The sequence below is a fragment of the Chrysochloris asiatica genome, unplaced genomic scaffold (genome assembly GCF_000296735.1).
Source record: "Chrysochloris asiatica unplaced genomic scaffold, ChrAsi1.0 scaffold00034, whole genome shotgun sequence".
NCBI lineage: Eukaryota > Metazoa > Chordata > Mammalia > Afrosoricida > Chrysochloridae > Chrysochloris > Chrysochloris asiatica.
In genome coordinates, this window is record NW_006408552.1 from 4,169,783 (window position 1) to 4,189,644 (window position 19,862).

Sequence of the window (19,862 nt, forward strand, 5' to 3'; positions counted from 1 at the left end):
TATAAAGGGTCACTTTGTAATGGTAAACAAAGAGGGACATTACATAATGTCCATCCTGGTATAACACCAAGATGTGACCACTCCTGCTTTATGTTTCCAAATGGTCTACTACTGTCCTGTCTGTTTAAGTCTTTTTTCATAATATATTGGAAATAAAGAAAATGAAGAGAGTTATGTTATACAAAACATGGTTGACTGTTTAGTATTACAATTTTGAGTAAAGAAAAACAAGTTCCAAAAGACTACGTACTGTTTGATATTCTTTATAAAGTTTAAAACCAAGCTTTTAAAGGCAATTTTTTAATGTTCAACAAAAACCAAAGTAAAAAAGGTTAAGTTTTGCTTTCAATCTTGACAATCTAATTTCTTAATGGAAAGATTCAATCTGTTTATATGCTTAATTTTATTTCTTCTAAAAATCCTTTTAATCCAACCCAAAGAGAAGAAACATGATATTTTCCCTCCTCTTTCTTAAATTGTCTAGATACATCTGTGTCAAGACAGCATGGCACAGTCAGAATAAACTTATGCATTCACCAGTGGGATAAAAATAATGAGGTATATTACCAATCACAAAAGTCAGACAATGTTGCTGAATAGTTTTTTTCCTTCTCTCTACAACCAAACCTTAATTCAACCATAGAAATCAGCATATGGTCAGAAATTACAGGTGACTTTGTTTTGGCTTTGATAGGAACCTTGGAATGTACTAGATGGAATGGTTCTGCTAAGCCTAAGATGTAGTAAGGGTAAAGGCACAAGGGTACTACACGAGTAACACTAGCAAGTCTAGATGGAGTTGAGGTTAATTTTGTAGATTTAACAGCACGGGTTTGTTTGCTTTTAAGATATAATTAATCATCTTAGAGTGCTCAGGTAAACGGTTTTTACTTTATGGAATAACTACTACCTAGGGTGATGGTGACAAATTGGGTTGCTCACATCAGTTCAAAACTACCAGCAGTTCCGCAGGAGAAATACGAAGTTTTCTGAAGCCTTGGAAACCCTACACAGGGTCGCTACAAGTTGGAACACACTCCACGACATACCATCACATGCCCACCATTCTAAGCATGAAATGCCACACTTACTAGCAGTCACTCCAACTTTCTCCCTCCTTAACTCTCTGGTAACTCTAAGCTACTTTCTGCTTCTATGGATCTGACTATTCCAAATGTTTTACACACCAGGAATCATGACCTTTGTGACTGGCTTCTTTCACTTAGCATAATGTTTTCTAGGCTCGTCTATGCTGTGGCATTATCAGTACAATTCGTTCCCTTCTGTGGCTGGATAATAGTCCATTGCCTGGTGTGGCGCTACAGGATAAGCAATGGTCAGAAATTCAAACCCACCTGCCACTCCTCGGAAAACTATACAGGGTTTCTGTGAATCAGAACCAACTCAACAGCAATTAATAACAGACAGATCACATTTTGTTTCTCTGCATTCACTTCTGGCTACTATGAATACTGACAAACAGTTTTAAAAACCAGCTGCTCCGGGACTGCATTTGTAAGGTTGCCTAAATAATTACAATAATGTTTACAGCTTGCTATGATCTTGTTTAACAACTATGGGTTTTTTTTCCAAAATAAGCTTGATATGCCACACACACACACACACACACACAAAAAAAAAAAAAGATTCCAAACAATATATACAAGTTATCATTTTTAAAAACTATAGAAGCCTTTATGGGCATGCAAGAAAATCTAACATATATAGAATACATAGGTTGCTATAGAGAGAAAGATGAGACTTTCTGCTCCTATGAAGATTTAAAAAGCCTCAAATACCCTATACAGGGTCGCTATGAGTCCAAACCAACTCGATGGCACATAACAACAATAGGTTGCTATGGTTCAGAAATGGTTATTTATTAAGTTGAAAACGAGTAAGAAGCTATGAGAAGCAAGATGGAAGCTCTCACCTCTTCTCCAATCGCTCCTTAAGCTGACTCTCTCTTATTCCCTGAGGGTGGAGGCAGGTGAGCAACTCGTCCAGCTCCTTCTGACTATCACACAGAAACCTGTAAAAGCAGGTGAGACCTGGTAACTCCAAGAACTCAAGGCACTCTAAGGGTAATGGGAGGCATTGGGAGAACAGAACCCCAACACTGTCCACAATATCGTATCCAGAAGGTTGAAGAGAGAATTCAGTGTTCTATGAAGCTTACATTAATCCGGAAACATTGGAGCCAATTTTCTCCATTAAAATATAAAATGAGGCAAATGTGGCAACTTTACATTAATAGACACATTGTCCATAAGCTTTCAAAAAATAAATCTGTTTCCCAAAGGGAAAAAGGTCATTCAACCAAAAGTAATCACAGTTATAGCAGTTCACACAGTCACCAAGTGGACCTCTATATATAAGCAGTTTTTATGTTTAATTAATAAAAAGGAAAATCCTAAATACTTCTATTCCCAAGCAGATCAAAAAACATTCCCAATGTTAAGTAATAAGATCTATATATAAGACAGAGATTTAAAAATAAACAAATAAAAAAACATTAAATTCTAAATTTGAGGAAAAGCAAATCTTTTATCAAAAACCCATTTCTGTTTTTTTAAAGCAGTGAGTTCAGACATCTGAGATGATAATCAAAGTCCTACAAAACGCCCTTAATACATACTGAACTCACTATATTACACATTCTTGTAACATTTAAGAAAGGAAAAAGAAAGAGCAACCAGATGAGCGTGCACATTACCATAGGTTCTGCCCTTGTTTGGGTGTAGTGGTCTCCACAGCAATTTCTGCTGCAGGTCCATGCTGTGCATTCAGGCTTGCGTTTTTGCCTATGTTTGCTTTCTTACCTAAGAAAGATTAATACATTATTATTAAACTGAAAAGAGTAAATATCCACTTCCTAGTTTCAAATCTAAGCAGTGCACAGTGGCAAAACTAACAATACCAAAGATGCTGCTTAAATATATCCACATGTACAATAGAAGCTAATTTCTCTTAAACATCTTATAGCATGTCACCTAGAGAGTTGAGTCGTTCAGAGTTCAGGAGTATTACAACATAGAATGAAGAGGGATGATTAAATGTTACTCTTTGTTGTTATCAAGTGCTGTCAAGTTGGTTCACACACAGGGAACTCTTATAGGGTTTCCTGGTGCTTATCCTACAGCATCATACCAAGACTGCCTATGGCAAAGCCTTGGAGGCTTCAAACGTCAAACACAATGAATATTTTGTGCATCAGTTTCTATATACTGGTGTTAATGCGCTGGCTAAACTGCAAGGTTGGTTTGAACCACACAGTCAGTGGCTCAAGCTCATTAGCCGCTCCTCAGAACAACAACAAATATGCTAATGATCCTGCTGCTATGCGCTGTGGAATAAGTTCTGACTCATAATGACCCTAATGGGGTTTTCCATTCTTTATGGGTGCAGAAAGTCTCATCTTTCTTCCTCAGAGCAGTAGGTGTATTCAAACTGCAGACTTTGAGGTTAGCAGCCCAACAAGTCACCCATTAGGCTACCATATATATTCTAATGTTGTTCAGTGCCATTGAGTCAATTCTGACCCATGAGTGACCCTGTATAGGGTCTCCATGAAGCTGCTGGTGTGCTTGAACTGCCAACCTTGCAGTTCAAACCGACTTTGCAGTCCAGCTAATACATGATTTTAATATATATTTCAGTTAATTTATCAAAGGTCATTTAAGGGCATCACAGTATTTGAGGCCTCACCTAATACAACCCTGGTATTCTCGTCTGCCCCATTCTCTCCCCTTAACATGCAACATCTTCCCTGCAATACTATCATGCAACCTGTGGAGTCTTTTAACAGGACTAGAAAGGTTGTTAGATGCTGTCGAGTCCACTAGAATGGTTTAAATTCTAGAGAATGGTGATGAGATGTGAATGCTCAGTTTTCTCTCAGGTGGTTCTAATGCTATCAGCTTGATTTCAAAGGGCAGCCAGGGAACTTGTGAATGCAAGGTCACAGCCTTCCATCTCCTCAGAATCTCTCCCAAGCCTAAGGAGCATGAGCTCGCAGGGACTGCTCTCACACACACCGCTTTATTTAAGTCTACCAAAAGTAGAGTTTTCCAAGAACCGTAATCTAACACTTAATATAATTCATCACGAACAGAGTTTAAATTTGAAATTTTTAAGTATATAAAAAATTTAGCAGTTTCCTTACATACTAGTGTTATGAGTCTGAAGTTTGGTTTATGAGTTTCTCTAAAATGAGACAGAACTACTTTAAAAATTAAAATGTCTCAAAGAAAAATCTAAATATTTGAGAAGCAATTTTGATCAGCTTATAGAAAGAAATAAGGAGGCTTGTAGATCAGCAAACCTAGAGCTTCTCTACAGAGAGTGGCTTTGCCTCCCAGGGGGCATCCCAATGTGCAGAAATGGCTTTGGTTGCCACTACCAGAGTCCTGGTGTGGCGCTGTGGGTCAATGTGCCAGACTGCAAAGTCATTTGAACCAGAAGGCCAGCGGTTCAAACTCACCAGTCACTCCTCTGAGACTGGGTTGGAACCCACTTGATGGCACTTCACAGTAACAACTATCCTCTAGCTGGCAGAGGCCAGGGATGGTGCTCAGCATCCTAAATGCACAGGAGAGCGCTCCCACTATAAAAACTGAGTTGGCCCAAAATGTCAAAAACACCAAGGATAAGAAACCCTGACAGCTTGACCATATTTTTTTTTTTTTTTCATTAAAAATTTTTTTTTTCTTAAAATATATAGATGTATAGTCAGCAAAACAAATTGTGTGGTTATTTTGCAAATTAAACACACTCATGTAACTAGTACTCACATCAAGAAAAAGCACATTCTCAGAGGCCGTTCAGGACACCTTCTCAGTCACTTATTTATTTATTTATTGAGCTTGAGATTTGCTGTGTTCCTCTCGCTAAAATTTTAGTTACATGTATATCTTCTTTGCTGCTACATACCCAGCATATGAAAAATGCCTGGTACATGAGACCATGGCCCATAAATTCTGAGTCAGTGAATTACAAAAACAGAGGAGGAAACTCTGCCTTCTTGGTCCGATGACCTCAATCCAGACCTTAAGGCACCTACAAGAGTTTTCAAGGGACCAAGTTGCAAAATGACTCCTATAAGTTCTAAATACCCTAACAGTCAAGTTCCTGTACACTCTCAGTCAGTAATCAAATGTTTGTTTTCTTCCTTTTCTCAATTCCTCCCAGGGAAGTTGAATTAAGAAAATGTTGCAAATGTCAAAAAGTGACAGAGCAAAAGGCACTCCTTAGCACTGACCCTCCATGAGCGGTGGCGTGATTACTAAGTATACTCACTGCGGGGGTAGTAGTCCTCATCAGGAGGACCTGCACGGTCTCTGCGGTGATGGTTGAATCGATAGTCAATACTGTCATGTACCCAGCCTTTTTCAATGAACAATCCTGGAACTTCATCTGAGAAGAGCCAGTATCTACAAATAAATAAGAACCAAGGGATCAGCCATCAGCAGTGCAGGATGCTTTTATTGTTGGGGAGGACGATTACAAAGTATCACTGGGCATTCATAACCACAGTGGACAGAACTCCTTCTTGGCTCAAAACTTCAGATTGATACAAATTACACCATAACATACAGCAATGGACATCAAAACATGTAGTCTGAGACTCATTTAACATTCCTAATTTTTTTAACTTTTAGTATTATCAACAATATTATTGCCCTATCTCACTGTTGCTGTTAAGTGCCGATGAGTTGGTTCTGACTCACAGCGACCTTGTATAGGGTTTCTGAGACTACATCTTGGCCGGAGCAGAAAGCCTGATCTTTCTCCCATGGAGCCGCTGGTGGGCTCAAACTGCTGATCATGTGGTTCGCAGTTCAGTGTTGATCGCATGCTCCCATCTCTAGTTCCCAAAACATGGGTGTACTCTATTATCATTTAAAAAAAAAATCTCTACTTGGATTGCATTGCACCTATAAACTAATTTGTTTCATATGTGTGAGCTCTTCCAGGGGGAAGGGTATATCCACTCAACATTATAATCCGAGCATCTGGTATAATAAATGTTCAACAGATGTATGATAAGCAATTCTGTTTTCAAACTCCATTAACAAAGAAACTTGTCTCTTCTTGGTTCTTTTACCAGCTCCTCAGCTAATAGCAACCTAATGGCCCTACGAGATGACAAAAATTCAGACTAGAAACTCACCTATTATGGTTTCGATCTGTCCCAATAGGGGTCCGACGCATGACTAGTTTTGCTTTGGCAATTCCTTCCTGGAAAGCTTTCTCAGCAGCGGCTTTGTGCTTCCGTATTCTTTCTTCTTCAGCTTCACGTTCTAATTTCACTGTTAATAATAAAAAGAGCAAACTAGTTTTTCTCTGCTATATTCTACATGTACAAATTAAATGAGTTCTTGAATGAAAGTACCTGATATAAAGTAGAAGTTTACCAAACTTTCGTTTCCTTCTCCTAATTCTAATTGAAATCTGTACCTGGACCAAGAAGCAGTTGTTCGAACAGAACATGGGAACAATGAATGTTTTAAAATTGGGAAAGGTGTGCGACAAGGTTGTATTCTTTCACCATACTTATTCAACCTGTATGCTGAGCAAATAATACGAGAAGCTGGGTTCTATGAAGAAAAGCGTGGCGTCAGGATTGGAGAAAGACTCATTAACAACCTGCAATATGCAGATGATACAACCTTGCTTGCTGAAAGTGAAGAGGACTTGAAACATTTACTGATGAAGACCAAGGAACACAGCCTTCGGTACGGATTGCATCTCAATGTAAAGAAAACAAAAATCCTCACCACTAGACCAATAAACAACATTCTTATCAATGGAGAAAAGACTGAAGTTGTCAAGGACTTCATTCTTCTTGGATCAACTATCAACATTCGCGGAAGCAGCAGTCAAGAGCTCACACGACGTACTGCATTAGGCAAATCTGCCTCACAGGAACTTTTTAAAGTGTTGAAGAGCAAAGATGTCACCTTGAGGACTAAGGTGCGCCTGACCCAAGCCATGGTATTTTCAATAACCTCCTATGGCTGCAAAAGCTGGACGGTGAATAAGGAAGATCGTAGAAGAATGGATGCCTTTGAATTGTGGTGTTGGAGGAGAATACTGAAAGTGCCACGGACTGCCAAAAGAACCAATATGTCTGTTTTGGAAGAAGTATAGCCAGAGTGCTCCTTGGAGACCAGGATGGATAAACTTCGTCTCTCATACTTTGGACATATTGTAAGGGGGAGACAGTTGCTGGAGAAGGATATCATGCTGGGTTAAGATGGAAGGTCAGAAAAAAGAGGAAGACCCCCAACGAGATGGATCAGCCAGGTGGCATCATTGATGGCATCGAGTGTGGCGGCAGTAGTGAGGTTGGCCCAGGATCGGACATTGTTTCATTCTGCTGTGCATGGGGTCGCTATGAGTCGGTTCCGATTCGATGGCACCTGACAAGAACATGTATGTTGTTGTTGCTGTTCAGTGCTGTTGAGTCAGTTCTGACTCCTAGCAACCCTGTATAGGGTTTCCAAGTAGCAGCTGATGGATTTGAACAGCTGACTATGCAGTGAACAGTCTCCAATGATTATCCTACAGTGCCACACCAGTCCTCAAAAGATAACAAATTCATCAATTTTTTTTTTATAGAAGTGCCAGTCACAAGGATCCTAAAAGAGATCAGGATGAATGAAACTAATAAACCAAAATGTAACAAAACCTATTGATGTTGAGTTGATTCAGCTGTTTGGCAGGGTGGAGGGTCAGAGAAAAAGAGGAAGACTTCCAACAAGATGGACTGGCCAGGTGGCAGCATCGATGGACTCAAGCATGGCGACAATAGTGAGGTTGGCCCAGGATCTGGCAGTGTTTCGTTCTGTTGTGCACAGGACCGTTATGAGTCAGTACTGACTCTATTCCAAATCAAAGTGATTTCAGTACTAAGGAAATCTGTCAGTAAGTCTTCATAATAGCCTTGTTAGAATTGTGAATATAGGGGCAGGAAAAGTACTTGTGAACAATAGCAACACTTGCATATTAAAACATGATTCTAATTTCTAATGAGAGAAAAAGTTTTACTTCGACTCTTTGTTATGAGATCATTCTATCCAGCAAACATGTCTCTTATTACCAAAGTCCACAATCTTGCCTTTTGATTTTGTCACAAGCTGACCCTGTAGGATTCAGCGCACAGTATTTCCAAGACTAGAACTCTTAACCCTGATCCTCTACTAAAGGGAAAGGCTGCCATATGGGGACTAGTTGGACATGGAGCTATCTAGTTATGTTGATTTCTACAAGTCTCACTTATTTTAAAACTAGAATGGAAATGTGTTTCCTTTAATAAGGAGTCTTGTGGACTGGAGAACTACATGTCTGTAACAATGATTAAGGAGAAACACAATTACATAATGGTCCAATCACAACCAAAAACCTCCTTCGAAGATTACAAAGAATTAACAACTAAGGGCAAGTCAACAAGAGAAGAGCAAATTTCTTTCCAGAGATTCTAACACTGAACTCTAATGTAAACATGGACTTCGGTGAGGCATTAATGTTTTCTTGTTCCTTGTTTCTATATAAGAAATGGAACATTATCACCTTCCGCCTATGTAATGATAAATATAACCCACAGAGGAATGCTTAAACAATTCAAGAAATTATTACACTTAAAGGGCAAAACAAACAAGGATGCCATAAAGTTAACTTGCATGCTCTAAGGCAGAATGCAGTTAGACCTTTCCTTCTTAGAGCCAGTTCCAACTCATAGTGACCCTATATAGGGTTTCAGAGGAGCGACTTGGGGGTTGGAATCACCAACCTGTGGTTAGCCGTCTAGTGCTTATCCTACCACACCAAGACTCCATACCTTTCCTTATAGGATTTTTAAACTGAAAAGTTTCCAGTCACATATCACATGGTGAAAAACATAGTAGTAAATAAGCCTGTGCTTACCTTGCTTATTGGGTAATCTGTCACTGTATTCGTGCATATTTGCATATGTAAAGACATCTCAGTAGCCTTAAGTGTGCTAAATAAAATGGATGAAAAGAACTGTCACTGGTGTTTGACTCATAGTGACTGACCCTGTGTAGTTTCCGTTTCTGCTGTGGTTTAATGCACCAGTCTGCTAAGCTGTTTGAACAGCAAGGTCGGTGGTTCAAACTCACCAGTCGCTCCTCGGAAACCCTATACCGGGTCCTTATGGGTTGGAACTGGCTGAATGGCACTTAACAACAACAACAACAACAACATAGTTTCCGAGGAGCCACTGGTGGGTTTGAAATGCCGACCTTGTGGTTCACAGCCAAATGCTGATCCACAGCACCATACCAGGAGTCTAAAAGGAGAATTATATTAATTACATTATTTCCTACTCAATAAATTTGTTGGACTAAACCTGAAATCTTCCATATAATTCTTAAAGAACGCTGTTAGCACAGCATTTAAGAGCTTGGTTTGAACCCAACATCCACTCCCTGGGAGAAAGCTATGGCCGAATGCTTTAGAACAGATTACAGCTTTAGAAACCCTATGAGGCAGTTCTCCCCTGTCCTCCAGAGATGCTGTAAGTCATAATCTTCTCCATGGCAACAACAGGTTTTTTGATTTTGCTCAAATCCTTAACATCTAACTTTGACTCCCCAAAAAAAGTTATCGGCCCTCCACAATGCTTAGAGATAACTTTATAAGGTTAAAAACAGGTCAGGCTTAAAGGTGTCATGGTTCTCGTGAAGCAAGGATTAAGGATAACGACTTTGCAACGGAGGGAAGGCAGAGAAGGACCCTGAGGTGTTCAAGATTTATTTAGGAATAAACTGAACTAGAAGTATGCAACTCATAACTCTGAGACCTACAAAACATTGTTGAAAGACACGAAAACAATTCTAGAGACCTGTTGCTCTGTAGGATAAGCACTGGATTGTTAACCACAAGGTCAGCAGTTGAAACCCACCAGCCGCTACCTGGGAACCCGAAACGGGGTCATTATGAGTCAGAACTGACTTGATAGCACTTACACACAATAATAAATAGAAAAACATGTTTACAATCATATCATGGGATAAAACTATTCACTACAGAATAGTAGGTAGGCACACGTAAGTCTGTGCTTACTTTGCTTTTCAGTAATCCAACATTGGTTCACTGCTAGGATTTATAAAGGCCGTGATAATAGAAGGCAAATATAATGAAAACTACAACAAAATGAGGTATTCAACCTATGTCAGAACTGAATTACGATGGAGTCATTGGAATGGAACCCCATCATACTCTGGGGATTACCTATCTTCCAAAATTGGATGTAAAGATTCAATGCAATCCCTATCAAAATGTTAGCTGGCTTATTTGTTGAAATTAACAAACTGTTGTAAAATTCATATGGAATTTGTCAGGGCTCAGAATAGCCAAAACAATCCTCCAAAAGAAGAACAAACTAGATGACTTAACAGTTTTTGATTTCAAAATGTAACTTACACAACATCTGGCAATTCACTCCTAGGCAATTCACCCCCAAAAACCTGAAAGCAGGGACTCAAAAAGCAACTTGTACAACAATATCCAAAACGTGGGCATTTAGCACAGGGCCCACCTGCTAAATGCCCACCAACAGAAGAAAGAAAAAACCAAAATGTGCTACCTACATACAATGGAATACTACTCAGCAGTAGGCGAGATGAAGTGTTGATACAGTATTGATGAAACTGGAAGACACTATGCTAAGTGAATGATTTTTAAGTCAATAACAAAAGGACAAATACTACATAATCTAAATATATAAAATATGTATATATAATCTAAAAAATATATAAAAAGGCAAGGCAAATGTACAGAAAAGTTTATTAGAACAGGAGGGAGGGAAAGAGAGGGAAATCACTTTGATTAAAGTCAGGTTGCACATGGGTGCACTGTCAATAAGTTGTACACCTGAAAAAGGTGAGACATTGTGCCATAAACTTACAATGACAAAAAAAATAAAGGAGCTGCGAAGCTTATATACAACAAAACACCTCATGGGATTTGGTTCCCCAGTTTGGAGGTTTAGAGTCATGGTTCCATGGGACATTTCAGTTGAGTGGTCTGATGATGCATTTAGTGCTTCTGATCTACCTCCTAGTTCACTGCAGAGAGACAATGGTCTTGAAAGCTTGCAAGCTGCCATCCAGGCACAACTGATCTCTATATGCCTAAAGTAACAAAGAAAGGAGGATATAATCAGGAAGAGAAAAATAAGGAATGTCTGGCTAACTGATTCCAGGAATAACTAACTCCTTTGCCAAGAGACCAGAACTGGCTGGTGTCTAACTACTATTACTGAATATCTGAATAAAAGATTCCACAGAAGAATTGCAAACAAAAGGGGGGAAATGTAGGACAGAAATTCAAATTCTCATGGATTCTAGAATTTCTGGAACCATACAGGGTGGGTTACCCCCGAAGCTACTGTCCTGAGATAATTTTTAAACCTTCAACTAAAAATATCCTTTGATGTCATCTCAAAACTCAGTAACAGTAGTACTTTATTAGGAAAGAAAGGTCTGCCTTGAGGCCTATCCTGTAAGGGATCAAACTGACCAGAGCAGCTAGAAGACCAGAGAACCGAGTGTACGTACACGAATGAGGAGGGTGAGAATGACTACACAACTCAAAGAATGTCATCCAGGGCACTGAACTGTCCAGGCAGAAACTGTGAAATTGGTGCACGTTTTCCTGGGTATAGTCTCAACAAAATGAAATTTAGAAAAAAGAAAACAGTACTATTTCAATACTAATAATTAAAAAACAGAAAATAAAGTTATGGTATATTCTCAACCATGTTCAACAAAACAAGGGAGCAGGGACCTCAAAAACATCGTAGAAAAATGGAATGAAAAGTAACTGGCATTTTCCCACAAACTTTTGAAGCACCCTTTAAGAGTTAATCACACAATCCAACAGCTCCACTCCTGAGTATGCATCCATAAAACTGAGGCAGGAGTTCAATGCAGCACTGTTTACAACAGTCAAAGGTAGAAAACAGCCTGCATTCATCAACAGATGATAGGTAAGCAAAATGCAGCACCTTCCTCCATCCACTGGACCATACTTGGCCTTAAAGAGATGAACAACATGAAGAACATCATTAATGTCACTGGATGAGACATGGGTCCTTGTGTGGCACTGCAGGATGAGCACTGGCTTGCTAACCATAATAAGGTTGGCAGTTCAAACCCACCAGCCACTCCTCGGAAACCCTATACAGTGTCATTATGAATCAGACCTGACTTGACGGTACTTACAACAACAACAATAGAACAACAGTAATTCAAAAGTCAGGTATTACACTACTGATAGGAATGCAAAATGTGAAGCCACTTTGAAAAAGCCAGCAACTCTTCATAGGTTAAATAGTTACCACACAACACAGCCATTCCACTCCTATATACACCCAAGAGAACCGAAAACCGGCACATACAAAAGTGTCTGCACCAGTGTTCCCAGCAGCAAAACATTTTGAAAGTGGAAACCACCCAAATGCTCATCAAGTGATCATGGATTCTAAAAAGTGGGATTACCCATATACTCAATTAAGCCATAAAAAGAATGAAACACCAATACACACTCAACCATGAATGAACCTTGAAAATATTAATGGAAGATTATTTAGAGAGAAGTAAGCCACAAAAGACCATGACATATGATTCCATGTACAAGGGGGTTTTCCAAAAGTTTGTAGAAAAGTTCCATTATCTTTTAATTTCATTTTTCCATGTTTTGAGGCCCCTCATATGTGATATATCCAGAATAGGTACATCTACAGAAACAGAAGAAAATTAGTGACTGTTCAGGGCTGGAGAGGATGGGGGAATTATTTCTGAGAACAGAAGATGTTCTAAAGTTAACTGTGGTGATGGCTGTATATAGAGGCAAGTATTCTAAAAACCACTGTAATGGACTGAACTAGTCCCAGCTTCTCTAGGCACTCACCGTATGGTATGTGAATTAGAGCCCAATAAAGGTTTTTAAGAAAAAATTCAAATTGATGGTGTCATAGCCCACTTATAAATGTTTACATTTTAGTACAAGAAAGATTCAAGTCTTATTGATTGTGCTAATGGCTTCAAATACCCTGTCATTTGTTACAACAATCTTATCACGCATACGAAGATACTGAGGTATGGACAAATAACTTGTTCAAAAGTATCAGAGCTAGAATTTAAACCCAGGTCAGCAATTCCCAACTTAGGTATTGTTTCTGCTACACCTATTTGTGGATCTGGTTCTTTACAAACCCAACATGTATGTCTAATTCAAACTATCATTAACTAAAGAATGCTGACATTCCTGTTAGAATATTCTATACCTCGTATGTGTGCTGGGTATCACATACAGAAGTAACTAAAGAGCTATGATAAAACTAGACTTCAGGAATTCCCTTCCTTTAACTATCTTTTATCTTTCCCCCCCTTTTCTCTCCACATAAGAACTTACCTTTCATTTCTCTCTCCTGAATTTCCCGCTCCTTCTTAGCCTGAATGGCAAGCAGCCTCCTGCTCTTCACAGCACTAACCATGTCCTCCGCTTCTGTATCTACTTGAGGCTCAAACTTTACAACTTCCTTTTTCCTATCACTTTTACCACCTAACCCATTCTCCTCTTTTCCATTTTCTTTATTTCTGGCTTCCAATTCTTTCCGTTTCTGTTTCTCTGCTCTCTTCTTATCATTTTCTTCCTTCAACACAGCAAGTCGTTCCTTCCACAACTCTGCAGACATCTGCTGTCTGGTTTCCATGTGGTCTTGCACTGAGTATGTCATAAGAATCCGGTGACAGAGTGCTGTCAAGATCTGCAGCTTCTCCTCTGATGTTAGCTCGAAAAATTCAGATGTTTCCAGTTTCTCGAGGAATTCATCTTGTACTTCATTGTCCTCGAACGGTGCTGAATCTTTATTGTCATCTGTTTCCGAGCCCTCACTCTCCTCCTGAACATCAGATCTGCGCAAACAGAGGCGCACCAGTTCTGAAACGGAATGCAGAGTCAGAGGGATTTCTGACAGCTTCATTCCCAATTCACCATAGTCTTCAGCTATTTCGTCTTGTAGTAAAGTCTGTAAGAGGATGACCAATACTCTATTCAAATATAAAAAGCCACCTTTATCTGTACTCAAGGCTTCCATGAGGGACACAGCAGTAATAGGATACTGGGCATCTGGTAGGAGCAGCCCAGAATAACAGCTCAAGAACTCCACCACCAAAGCCACATCGCCGAAGAGCGTGTTGGGCAGCCCTTCGGGAGTATCCACCAGTCTGAACGCCGGGAGCGTTTTGCCAGCCAACTCTTGGTCCTCAAACCGTTTCTGTTTTTCCAGTCTCTCAAGCATTTCTCTCTCTCTCCGCTCCTTGGCTTTCTCCTTCAATCTTTCTTTCAGCTCCTCTCGTTTCTTTTTCAAATATTCTTTGCGTTGCTCTTCTGACATAGAGGCCCACCTCTTTTTGTGCTCTAGAAGCTCGTAGCGTTTTTGAACAAGACTTCTTAATTCTTCTGGGAGACGAGCTCTATCTTCACTGGAGAGAAGACGAGCAGTTTTGGAGATAACACAAGAGAGGGCACTCTTCTTGTCCTCCCTGTCTTTGTTCTCTTTGTAGTAGGCAATGAGGTGTAGGGCAGCAGGAGGCAGATGCTTATGAGGCTTACTAGAAGATCTAGGTGTACCCCCAGAATTCCGGGGAGCTCGTGTCATCTTCTGAGTACCTTTGGCCATATCCAATAAAGTCATTTGCTTCATTTTGGTTTTAGGTGTCTTCAACCCCTTTTTGGGAGACTTTGAATTTCCTGTGGACTTCTGTCCATTGAGAATACCTTTATTTCTGCCCTTTGCCTTCAGAGGTTTGTCACTGTGCTTCCCTGGCTTCTTGGCAGCCGGGCCTTTCTTAGGAATGTGAAAGTTAGTGTGCAGCTTGTTGGGTGACATCATCTTCATCACTTCCTCCAGCTGCTCTTCTGGAGATTTGGAATTCTTTGAGTTCTTCACTTTCAGTGGGGATCCATTCAAGGACTTCTTCAGGTGCACATGGCACCATAACTTGGGATTTAGTGGTGAGCTGAGAGAAGAGCTATCAATCTTGGTTTTCTTCGAGGGCTTCCTGTCTGGGGACCCCGTATTCTTTCTCTTTGCAGAAGGGTTGAGAGTCATGTACTACAATGTAAGAACAGGAGCAAAATTAATTTACATAGACATTTAAGAAGCAATATTTAAGTATCCTAAAGGCCCTCTTTTCCTCAGCTACTAAGGTGAAGTTAACCATTCATTTCTCTTCAAAGACGAACAAAAAGAACATTAACAAATGTTTTTGTTGCATCAATACAAAATTCTGTTGATAAAATCTACAATCTGATACTATGCATTTTTGCTATACAACTAATTTCCTGTTTATATACTGATTATTATTGTTGTCGTGTACCATCGAGTCGATTCTGACTCATAGCAACCCTATAGACGGTTTCCAAGTGGCTGGTGGATTTGAACCACTCACTTTGCAGTTAGCAGTCAGAAGCTTATCCTACAGTGCTGCTCTTAAATATTTTGATGAAATCCATCATAAACAACATACAAAATCATGCATGCGATTCTAGAATCCACACATGAAGTCCAGATGAAGAAACCTGATCTAGACAGTGGCTGTGTACCAACACCAAAGCACTGCTCACAGATCAGGACACTCCCAGGCCCTAGCCTCTGGGTTCCTGAAAACCCGCTTCATTCCTCCCACACCTAAGAAACTCATTTTCATCAAAATATGAATCACTGTAAGCCCCCTAAAACCTCTCTTTGACAGCGTATCTTTCAAATTTACTCCCTTCAGTACCACGAAGAGCCTGGTGTATAGGACAAGCACCGGACTGCTTATCACAAGTTCACCAATTCAAACCCACCAGCCACTACTAGAAACCCTATACCAGCCTGTAATGAGTCGAGAGTGACTCAACGGCACACAACAAATACCACAAAACCTGACAATCTTTCACTCTTACCAGGAGCTAAAATTCATTAATTCTAGCATACTTTCACCAACCCCACCCTCCTTGTCCTTCTTTATCCATATTAAATTTTGATGCCAATCATTATCCTCAATCTGCATCAGCCTTACAGTTCCCTGGTCTCTCTTGCTTTCTATCTGTTTTTGGCAAAACCATAACCCTAATTACCTCCAAGTCAACTTACTCCTGGTCTATACACGTTCAACTTAAACATGGCTAGACTGAAGTATCTAAAGACAGTGAGTAGTCTTACTTTAAATTCATGAATAGGCACATCAAGTGGATCCTAAAAGCTACTCAATAATCACAGTGTATTCCCTTAATCCATTCATTCACCTTTCCACTCTTGCAGAAAGGGTTTTTCACACCTTGTTTCCTCAAACTTCCTACTAACTACTACTGCCCATCAGGCAGAATTCATTAATAGGTTACAACCATGTCCATTTGTCATAAGACCTGGTTGCCCACTTAAATGCCTAACCACCTCCCCCCCAAAAAAAAGCTGTGATTCCGATGCTCAAAAAACACAATTATGAAGAAATGTCCTGGCAAAAACAACACACAAAGTCATTCATACAATTTTATAGTCCATTCTTGATACCCTAGGTTAAATATCCAAGCAATGGACATTTTGTTTCAGGTAACTAGAATAAAGACTAAATCATCTCTAAAATACTTAATTTCTACTATCAAGAGCAGCTAAACACCGAGATGGCACTCAGGGACTCACTGGCCTTCACTTCAGTTTTGCAGTGGAAGGGACTTTGTTCAACCAACACATACAGCAGCAGTCTGGACAGGCTAGCGTGCAGGAAATAAGGAATCCCTTAAGAAAGGCAACAGGAAAGTTGCTAGAGTGAATTCAACCCCAGAGCTAACCTAGAAGAACACCCGTGCTCTTGCACAGACAGATAAAAGAATCTCCTCTAAGGCTTCATAACAAGATGGATTAACACAGTGGCTGCAACAATGGTCTCACACTAACAACTGTGAAGATGGGCAGGACTGGGCAGGGTTTCCTTATGTTGGGTATAAGGATCACTAAGAGTCAAAAGTGACTCAATGGCACCAAACAACAAGCTATAAAATGAGTAAGACAATGAATGACAAACAAGATCTGAACATTAAAGATAAAATCATCATAGAAACTAACAGAACCAAGACAGCACAAGAGATGGAAATACAGTCTGCAAAAGCATGCTACACTTAGCAAATCCGATTCTGACCAAGTTCTGTTAACTTTCAAGGCTAACCTTGCTTTTAAACATTACAGGCAATATCAAGTTATTGTTCCTTTAGATGATTGCTTATCCTGCCTGATTCAAATTGTATGCTTTTGCTTTCCCTAATAATCACCCTCAGGATGGGATGACAAAAGGTTTAATAGCTTTACAGAACATAAATTCTTCAGAAATACTTTTCCTGGAAGTAGTGGCACTAAATGTCTAAATGTTAGAAAGAATAAACAAAGATAACTTAAGATTGCATCCTCCTCGTGGACAGTAACACTAGTATTAATACTCAAAGAGAACAGCATTTCAGAGACCAACCTACAAATCATAAAGCAAGAGCCATCCCTACCCTGGTGGGAATTAACAACGAATATGTGTCTCTAGAAAGTTAATCCTCTTTCACAGCCTTGGGAAACCAGGTTGTATTTAGTCATCACTAAAAAGAAAAGGAGACAGCTGCGAGACTAAGTTTCCATCTTTAGCCCTTTAAATAGTACCAATCACACCTGCACAACTTCTTAATTTACTGATTGTATCTCCATCTATTTTAAGTTCCTCAAGTTTACTGTGTCTTTAAATTTCTTCCACTTAAAAACATAGTATTATGCAGAAATACTCCAAGGAAGAGCTGGAATGGTTTAGCCCTAAGAAGTGCCCAGCACCCTATTTTTATTTATTTTGTTGTTTTAAGTACCGTCCAGTCAGTTCTGTCTCATAGCAACCCTGTATAGGGTTTCCAAGAAGGAGCTAGTAGGTTTGAACCACCACCACCAACCTTGTGGCTAGCAGTCCACTGCTTATCCTACAGTGCCACATCAGGCACATCATAACTTTTTTTCTCCTTAAAAATGAAAGAAATGAACTCACCCAACCCCCTCCCAACAGGCCGGCCGGCTCCCCGCGTGAGCAGTCCGTCAGTAACTGGATCGTCTCAGCATGGGGCATGCTGGGCAGTCACAGCCAAATGGGAGCCGGCATGGCTGGACCCAGGGGGATCTGAAAAAGTATAAAACCATAGATGTGCTACAGGTGTCCCTACCCCCACACAGCACAAGTCATCGGTGCAGAAAACTGGACACCTAGATTAGCAAAAGTGAGTGTGGGACAAATGCCTTTCCTCACTGCTAAAACGAGACAGATATTTCAGAACGTCTCAACTACCAGGGAGGCTGAGAGGAGAGGAAAGTGCACAAAATTCTACATTTGTCTCGGTCTCCACGCCCCTAAGCCATGCTTCTCACTACTTGAAGAAACGTGCCGTAACTCCTACTTGTAGCAGCTCATTCGGATGCTGACTTTAACTGAAGAGTAAGGAGGGTCCTGGCAGCAAGACCCTGAAACCAGAATACTTTGGTCATCTATATTCGGATTCTTATTTCACTCTGCTCATTCACCCAGGAGTTTGGGTGCGGAGTGGGCTACTTGCTGAGCTGCTAACCGCAAGGTCAGCAGTTTGCCGCCACCAGGCACTCTGGGGGAGTGTTCTGTTCCTGTAAAGATTTACAGCCTCAGAAACCCTACACAGGGTCCCTAAGAGTCAAAATCAACTCCATGTCACACCACCACCACCACCATTCACCTAAAAAACACCAGGTGTGGTAAGAGTTTCAGGATGACACATAATGCACTTCTCTCAATTTCTACATGGTTTTACCAGAAATTTTACAAATTGCATTACTATGAAATTATTTTTCAAGTGCTTTGAAAAGTAACAATTTATTTGTAAAATAAAATTTGCTGTAGCCTCTAACTCATAACCAAATTAGTTATAGAGACAAAATTTGTTTTCTTAATGTTAAGTCTATGAGCATTTATTTTAGAATATTAATTAAGATAGGTAAGACACATCTTTTAAAAATTTGTGTAATATCAGTATAAACAGAAAAATTATATCATGTGCCTCGAGACAGGATCCACTGAGAGAAAAATAAATCAACTCTGGCATGTCTACTAAAAATTCCTAGTGTGAACTAAATCGTGAAGAAACAACTCAAATTGAAGCATATCCATCCTACAAGATATAATTGGCATGTGATCTGAAAGTTGAGGTAAACTGACAAACTATTCCAGATTAAAGAGACATGGCAAATAAACATAACACGTGACACCACATAGGGTCCTGGACCAGAAAAGCAAGAAAGTTTTTGTTTTGCTAAAAGGACATTATTGGGGCAATTGGCAAAGTTTGAATAAGGGCTGTTTCAATATTAATTTCCTGACTTTGATAATATTAGAAAATACCACTGCTTGTCAGAAATAGTTATTAAAGTACAGTATTTTGCAAAAAGGCATCCTGTCTTACAATCTATCTCAAATGGTTATAAAAAATAGCAAGGATGTGAAGAGAAAATGATAGAAGAAATGTAGTAAAATATTAGCACTTGAAGAATCTAGTTAAAGCGTACGTAGAAATTCTTTACACTATTTTGTCAATCTTTCTACAAGAAATTATTTCAAAATAATATTAAAGGTACATTAAGAACCATATTAAATTAATCCAAATGTTTTTAAAAGTACTATTTTCCTGTCTCTGTCCACAGGCTTTCCTAAGACACTCCAATGTCAACACCACAAAGAGACTAACAAAGAAGTGAGGAGGGCTCTAAGTGTGGCAAAAGGAACATGAACTACCCAGACGGC

At 39.7% G+C, this 19,862-nt stretch overlaps 1 protein-coding gene across 1 annotated transcript in view; it reads right to left on the reverse strand.

Moving 5' to 3' along the window:
• Positions 1 to 19,862, reverse strand: part of BAZ1B (bromodomain adjacent to zinc finger domain, 1B) — an 87,705-nt gene that overhangs the window by 25,985 nt on the left and 41,858 nt on the right. The window contains exons 7-11 of the mRNA XM_006859692.1: positions 13,444 to 15,148; positions 6,173 to 6,311; positions 5,299 to 5,432; positions 2,717 to 2,822; positions 1,934 to 2,032 (exon numbers count right to left, since the gene is read on the reverse strand). Coding sequence (XP_006859754.1) covers positions 1,934 to 2,032; positions 2,717 to 2,822; positions 5,299 to 5,432; positions 6,173 to 6,311; positions 13,444 to 15,148 — 2,183 coding nt within the window. The remainder of the gene's footprint in view (positions 1 to 1,933; positions 2,033 to 2,716; positions 2,823 to 5,298; positions 5,433 to 6,172; positions 6,312 to 13,443; positions 15,149 to 19,862) is intronic.